The sequence below is a fragment of the Vombatus ursinus genome, unplaced genomic scaffold, assembly GCF_900497805.2.
Source record: "Vombatus ursinus unplaced genomic scaffold, bare-nosed wombat genome assembly UNPS02005659.1, whole genome shotgun sequence".
NCBI classification, from domain to species: Eukaryota; Metazoa; Chordata; class Mammalia; order Diprotodontia; family Vombatidae; genus Vombatus; species Vombatus ursinus.
This window is the reverse complement of record NW_020945437.1, coordinates 17,611,825-17,619,247: the sequence shown is the minus strand read 5'-3', so window position 1 is coordinate 17,619,247 and position 7,423 is coordinate 17,611,825. Positions and strand designations below refer to the sequence as shown.

At 43.5% G+C, this 7,423-nt stretch overlaps 1 protein-coding gene across 1 annotated transcript in view; it reads right to left on the bottom strand.

The window, feature by feature from the left end:
* Positions 1–7,423, bottom strand: part of LOC114032701 (teneurin-4) — a 412,175-nt gene that overhangs the window by 24,689 nt on the left and 380,063 nt on the right. The window contains exon 23 of the mRNA XM_027848083.1: positions 2,578–3,455. Within this exon, the coding sequence (XP_027703884.1) occupies positions 2,578–3,455 (878 nt within the window). The remainder of the gene's footprint in view (positions 1–2,577; positions 3,456–7,423) is intronic.

The following is a 7,423-nucleotide window of genomic DNA, read 5'->3' as shown; positions in this document are numbered from 1 at the left end:
GGACGAGGAGCTGAGTGAGTTCCTATGGCAGGGACGGCCGGCTCTCTCCCCATTGGGATTCCAAAAGCGCAAGGTGCCAGGACAGTCCTGTGGGGAGCCAAGGGGTTTGAAAACAAGACCTTCTGGTGACCTGCCTCCGCCTGTCAGGCAAATACTGTGCCACAAAGGATGTACAAAGCAGAGCGGTGAGAGCTGGAGACTTGGAGTCAGGAAGGCCTGGGTTTAAGTCCTGCTGTGTTGACCCTGGGTAAATTACTTAACCTCTCTCAGCCTCAGCTTCCTCCTCATCATCATCAATAAATAAACAAACAAACAAACAAACAAATAAATAAATAAACGAATCACATTAATGCTTACCTCACAGGGTTATTGTGAGGATAAAATGCTATATAATACATGCATAACAGCTTTGCAAACCTTAAAGTGCTGCAGAAATTGAGGCTATTATCTCTTTTATTTTTATTAGTCAGGGAAGCTAGAAAGGCAGCAAGCCTCACTGAACTAAGACTTAGGTTCTGGTCTGAGTTCTGATTTCAACAGTGTGAAACTGGAAAGAGCACTCGAGTTGGAACCGGACCGAACCCCAGCTCTACTTTTTTCCTGCTTGGCCTTCGACAAATCATGCCACCACTCTCAGCCTCAGTTTCCTCCTCCATTAAAAAGATGGGCCTGGACCAGATGATTGGCAAAGTCCCTCCTAGCTGTAAATCCACTGATCCTATAAGTGCTTAGTGGTGGCCTTATTAGCCTCAAAACATCTCCACCTCAACCAATATGGAGCTCATTATCTTTTCCCCTACGCCCTCCCCTCTTCTAAATGTTCTTTCTTTCTTTCTTTCTTTTTTCAGAGGCAATCAGGGTTAAGTGACTTGCCCAGGGCTTCACAGTTAGTAAGTGTCTGTGGCTGGATTTGAACTCAGGCCCTCCTGACTCCAGGGCTGGTGCTCTATCCACTGTGCTACCTAGATGACCCTAAATGTCTTTATTTCTATCCGAGGCAACACTATCCTTCCAGTCTCCCATTTTTGTAACCTCAGCATCATTCTCAACTCCTCACTTTCTCTCACCCCACATCTCCAGTCAGTTGCCAGATCTTGCCATTTGTATCTCCAACGTACCTCTCACGTCTGACCTCTTCTATATACTCAAACAACTATCCCCTTAGTTCAGGCCTTCATTGTCTCTCCCCAGATTCTTGAGATGGTCCTATAACTGGTCTCCCTGCCTCAAGCCCCTCACCAACCCAGTCCAACCTCCATTCTATTGCCAAAGTGATTCTACTTGATCAAAGATGTGACCTTAATCAATCAGCTCCACTTGTTCCTTACTGTCTTCAGGAGCAAAGGTAAGCTCGTTTAGCTTCTAAACATCTCCTTCACAACACATCCTCCAATCCATTTATCCAGGCACATTAAAGATTACTGCTCCTACACATTGTGATCTAGTCAGATTGTCATCTAATTAGCATAGTTCCTGGCACATAGAAAGCCATTAAGCAGTGCTTGTTGACTTGTCTTGATTGACTGGTGTCTCTGCTCCTTCCACTGGACACTCTGCCATCTCCTGTTTCTGGGCCTTTGTCCTGACTGTCCCCCAGGCCCAGAATGCACTTCCACCTCACCTCCAGAATTTCTTCTTTTAAGACGCAGGTCAAGGACCACTTGCTACGTGGAGCCTTTCTGAATCCCCTCAACTGCTCCCTCCCAAATTACCTACTACATTATAATTAGTTGATGCTTTGGATTTATTCTTTGTATATTTATCTTCCATCTACTATATTTATACTACTTGAAGACAAGGAAATGTGGTATATACTGGAATATAAGCCCCTTGAGAGTTTAGTAGAGATTATTTGTTTTTTGCATCCCCAGTGCCTAGAACATTGCTGGACCCATAGTAGGTGCTTAACTAACACTTGTTCATTAATGACTTGACTAATAAGACCGTGGGCAATGTAAAGTTTTTTGTTAGTTGTAAAGTTTTGTTAAATGTGAAGTTTGTGGTTAACATATTTTAGAAAATTAGAATTCCATGTCTTCTGAGGATCGGACAATGATGTCTTCTGTACCTTTTCTTCCTCCCCTTGTCTTGCCTAGAATACCTGGTGGGATCACTTGCTTGATAACATTGTTGTGTGATGTGATGGCCTACCATTGTGCCGTGAAAGAACTCCTTAACAATCAGAACTGCCCAACAATGGGATGGATGGCATGGGATGCCTCAGGAGGAAGTCAACTCCCCATTCATACAGGCTGGATGACTACCTGACAGGGGTCTTGGAGAGGGGATTCATGCTTCAGGGAGGTGTTGGCTTAATGATATCTAAGGCCCTTCTAATTCAGTGATTCTAATTCAGGTATTTGGGCATTTGGGTAACGTGAGGAGAGAGGGGACTTTCACACTCATCATGTTGTATAAGAATCTCCTAGAAAAAGCACAGAATATATCATGGGCACTGATGCATAACCTCCACTTTTGAACAAAATAAATACAACCTAAATTACTCCCAGATTGAACCCCACCACTTAGAAAACCATGTGTGTGATGAAACTCAAATGGAATTGTGTTGGTACTCACTCATAAAACGTTGTCCATCCGTTCTCATTGCTTTTGGTTGCAAGGAGACCAGAGTTGCCATGGTAAGTCATTTGGGCCAATTCATGGCCTTGGGTTGTCACACTTTTGAGGGCACTGTTAGTGCCCATTGTCACCCAGTACACCTGGCCATCTGGAACCACCAGCCAGAGAGGCATCCCAGTGGAGTCCCTCCGCACATTCACTATGTTGCCATTGTTATCTGTGATGAGGGTGATGTCACCATCACCTGTGTAAGTGAAGTTGTACAGGTAATCTCCGGTGGGGAGGCTCTGGGTGTACAGATGTTTACCACTGGTGTCAAACAAATAGAGCTCCTGGTCAATGGGGGAGGACAGCTCATACAAATTCTGGGTGTTCAGGAATGGTTTGTTTTTCCGGATAAAGCGGATCCTGATATTTCCCAGATCAGCTACATAGAGCTCCCCATCAGCACACACAGCAAGGGAAGATGGGGAATTCAACTTAGCGTCCTTGGCATACCCATCATCCCCAGAGAAACAGTCACAGTTGGCATCATTCTTGCAGTCGCAGCCACTGGGAGCACCAGCGACCAGGGAAATCTCCCCATTCGTGGTGACCTGCCGGATTCGGTTGATTTTCTTTTCATCAGTCTCGGCAATGTACAGGACCCCAGTGTGAGAGACGGCCAGGGCAGTGGCAGACTCCAGAGTTGCATGGACTGCCACCTTGCTCAATAAGAAGTGGTCAATACCAGGCACCTGGCAGTGCATGGGTCTCCCAGCCACTATGCGGACCTGATGGTTCTCAGAGATCTGCAGGACCACGTTGTTGTCAAGAACATAGAGGGAGTTATCCATTGGGTTGATTGCCAAATCAGTAGGCCACTCTAAGCGAACCTGGAAACAGACACAGATATAAAGTGAGCTGCTATTTCTTATTACTTATTCACTCCCCATGACCATTGTTAACCATTCCTTCAGCAAATACTTATTAAGCTCCTACTGTATACAGAGCCTTGGGGTAGGTCCTATGGGATAAGTTTAGACAAGACATAGTCCCAATAATCAAGGAACCTGAAGTTTATTAATAATAAAACATATGGTGTGAGGTGTGGCACACATTATTACACAATAAATGTATCAGAAAGGCATAAAAGCACCATGTGAAACCTGAGGGACAAAGGACCTACCAATCATGGATCAGGGAAGGCCTGGGGAAGAAGGTAGCACCTGAAGTACCAAGAGGTAGGAAATAATGTAATGGAGAAGGCTTGGTGTAGGTGACAGATTGAGCCCCAACACTGATACATACTGGCTAAGTGACACCCCATAAGTGGACTTCTAACCCTTATCTGAACTCCTCTAGTGATGGGAAACTTACTACCTATCATGGCAGACCATTCCACTTCTGAATAATTCTGTTAGGAATTTTTTTTTAATTGAGATGAATTCTATCCCCCTGTAACTTGGAATTCCCACTTCTCCCACTTCTGCCTTCTGGTAGACAAGGAAGATTAATTTTAATAGCAAGGATAAAAACGATGCATCATATTCCAAAACCTCCATGCAAAGCCTGGTGAGGGATTTCTGATGAAGCTAGGCCACATTCAGCATTCGGCCCAGTGCCTGCTACAAAGAAGGCAGTTAGTTAATAAATGCTTATTGACTGACAACCTGACAGCCTTTTTCTTGAAGTCTCTCCTCCATATGCCAGCCTGAAATGGCCTTTCTCATCTCTGAACTTGTACAGCAGTTAGCATCTATGGTATTGATCCACCTACTAATCCTTTATAGTCTCATGATATCTTGGACTCTGGCATGCTGAAATGTCATTTAAGTCTTTGCTTGTTTTATTCATATTTGATGTGTTTATATTTTCTCCCACCAACTCTACCATTGGGTTCTTGAGGGTAGAGGTCTTATCAATATCTCTGTCTCACCAAGGTCTAGCAAGGACTTTCCAAATAGAGGCCAGTCAACAGGATAGATGAAAAATATTCCCATCTTCCAAACGAGCAAGCAGAAGCACTAAGAAGGGAGCCATGCAGAGACAGAGCAGGGATCTGAACCTGGATCTCCTACATCCAAATCTGGGGCTCTATCCACCCCCCTCCACAGCCCAATGCTCTTTCTGAGCAAAGGATTAAGGTTTCATAGGCCATACTGACGCATCCTTTGAGGCCTGGCTCCACAAGAACCAGCACTCATCAGGGACCTCCTGTTTATAAGAACTTTGTGCTGCTCTGGACAGGGGAAGACAGAAACTTTAGCTGAGGCAGTTTCAGCTCTCACAATACTCATGTCTAAGAGATGGTCAAAACAAACTGCTTTGTGGGGTTTGCTTATTCAGCTGCCGGCTACCCTCTGCAGCCTTTAATAATCCCCCTAGTTGGCAATGAGCCAATGGACTGGGAGTCAGGAAGGCCTGTCCACTAGGTGGTGCCAGGCCTGGAGTCAAGAAGACTCATCTCCCTGAGTTCGAATCCACTAACTGAGGGACTCTGGGCAAGTCACTTACCCTCTGTCTACTTTAGTTTCCTCATCTGTGAAGATCAAGTGGGGATAATATATGTACTTTGCAAACCTTAAAGTATTATATAAACCTTAGCTATTATTTCTCACTATTTCTCTCTGAATCCTCCTAGCACTTTGACTAACTTTGTAAGACACCTATCACTTTATCACGTCCTATTTGTATTGTAATAATTTGCCTATTTGCTTTCATATATTCCACATGGTGAGGATTGTGTCTTATCTAAATTTTTTTTTATCATCTGTATCTTTTCCAGTCTGGGGTAGAGATCTGTATACTGCAGGTATTGATAAGGGTTGCTGAATGAATGAATGTTGAATGAAGGTTGTGGTCTGTTGATGGTGGCAATGATTCATGTCTCTCATCTCTCTATTTTAGACATGGCTTTCCTATTCCTCATATTCTCCAGCCTCTGGCATCTGTTTCCTCTTCCCGTGGAGAGTATTAAAGCCTGTGGTTTTCTGTCCCAACTGCCTTCATGCCTCCTAATCCTCAGGAATACGGCTTCACGGCTGCCCTTGGTTAGCATCAAGACCACACTTTACTCGGAAGTCACAAGGGAATTTTCATTTTCTTAAAACTCATTTCTTGTCATCGTTGGCAGCTAAATATTTTATGCCCTCTGCTCTCGTGGTACCCCGGGGACCTGACTGCAGAGACCATTATGGCTGTCGCCAATGATGAAAAGACGGTCCCCAAATGCAGGAAAAGTATGTGTGTGCTTCTGAGTGTTTGTGTGTAGATTTAGGGACTATCAGAACTGAGAAAGGACGTGAGAGTATAGAATGTTAAAACACAAATGGTAAGAGTTTAAATGGGGTCTTCAAAACCCAGGCTAGAACAAAGAACAGAGGATGTTTGAAATGGAAAGGCACTCAGAGATCATTTAGCCCAATGCCTCATTTCACAGAGCAGTAAATTTGGGCCCAGGGTAGGAAAATGATTTCCACAAGTCCATATAACTAGTAAGCAAGACTGTTTGGACTTGATGGACATTCTGACCCCTGAAGGAGCAGAAACTGGAGCAGAGATTCCATGATTTGAATTGTTTCTTGACTCCAAAGCCCTTTCTACGCCACCATGCTGCCTCTGACTGCAAATCAGTGCATACCTACACATCTATAGATATCACTTCACCAAACAATGTGACTAGGAAGGAAAGCCAGCAAAGAAAGGAGATATTAATGATTCTCTCAGTAAACCATCTAGAAAGTCTATTAAACAGACCTTAGACAGGTAAGATGGAACTAGACCAAAGGTCAGATGACCTTTCCTAACTCATTGTGTGGCTAAGGCCAGGTCACTTGACCTCACGGGCCTGTGATTACTCGTCTTCTAATTGCAAACAATAATAAGGGGAGATGGGCTAGTTATTTACTGGTCATATGGCATTGGGCAAATCACTTAACCTGTCTCAGACTGTTGCCTCATCTGTAAAATGAGGGAGTTAGACTTAATTAACTCTAAGGTCCCTACTAATGCTAAATTCATTCTGTGGTTTAGGAAACTTGGATTCTAGTTCTGCTAATTCATTCTTTGACCTTGGTCCAATTGTTCGTTCCCCTCTCTAAGCCTTAGTTTACTTTTCTGTAAAATGAGGGGTTGGTCTAGACAATCTCTAAGGTTTCTTTTGTCTCTAAGATTCTATACACTTAATGTTTATACTACACTAACTCAAAGGGTTGTTATGTACTGAAAATAAATAATTAAGCAAAGTACATTATAAAACAAAAAAAAAATCACATAAATCTCAGCTAGGGAGCTAGCCTCAAATTTTAGAACTGAGTTCAAATCTAACCTCTGACACATACTGGCTGGGTGACCCTGGTGCAAAATACTTAACACAGCAACTCTCTTTTTTTCTTTTTTTTTTTGTAGGCAATTGGGGTTAAGAGACCTGCCCAGGGTCACACAGCTAGTAAGTGTAAAGTGTGTGGTCTGAGGCCAGATTTGAATTCAGGTCCTCCTGACTTCAGGGCCAGTGCTCTATCTATAAGAAATGCTATTTCTTTTTTCTTTCTTTCTTTTTTTATTTTAGACAATTGGGGTTAAGTGACTTGCCCAGGGGTCACACAGCTAGTAAGTGTCAAGTGTTTGGTCTGAAGCCAGATTTGAACTCAGGTCCTTCTGACTCCAGGGCTGGTGCTCTATCTAGCTGCCCCACAGCAACTCTCTTAAGGCCCTAATTTGCAAAGGAAATACTTGAAGGACTTTCCTCACTTGAAAGCTCCCTATCTGAATGAAATCTCAGGTCCCTCCCTATCCCTATGCTATTATCATAATTCCATAGATGGTGACATTTGATGCCTGCTTTAAAGACCAGGTAGGAATT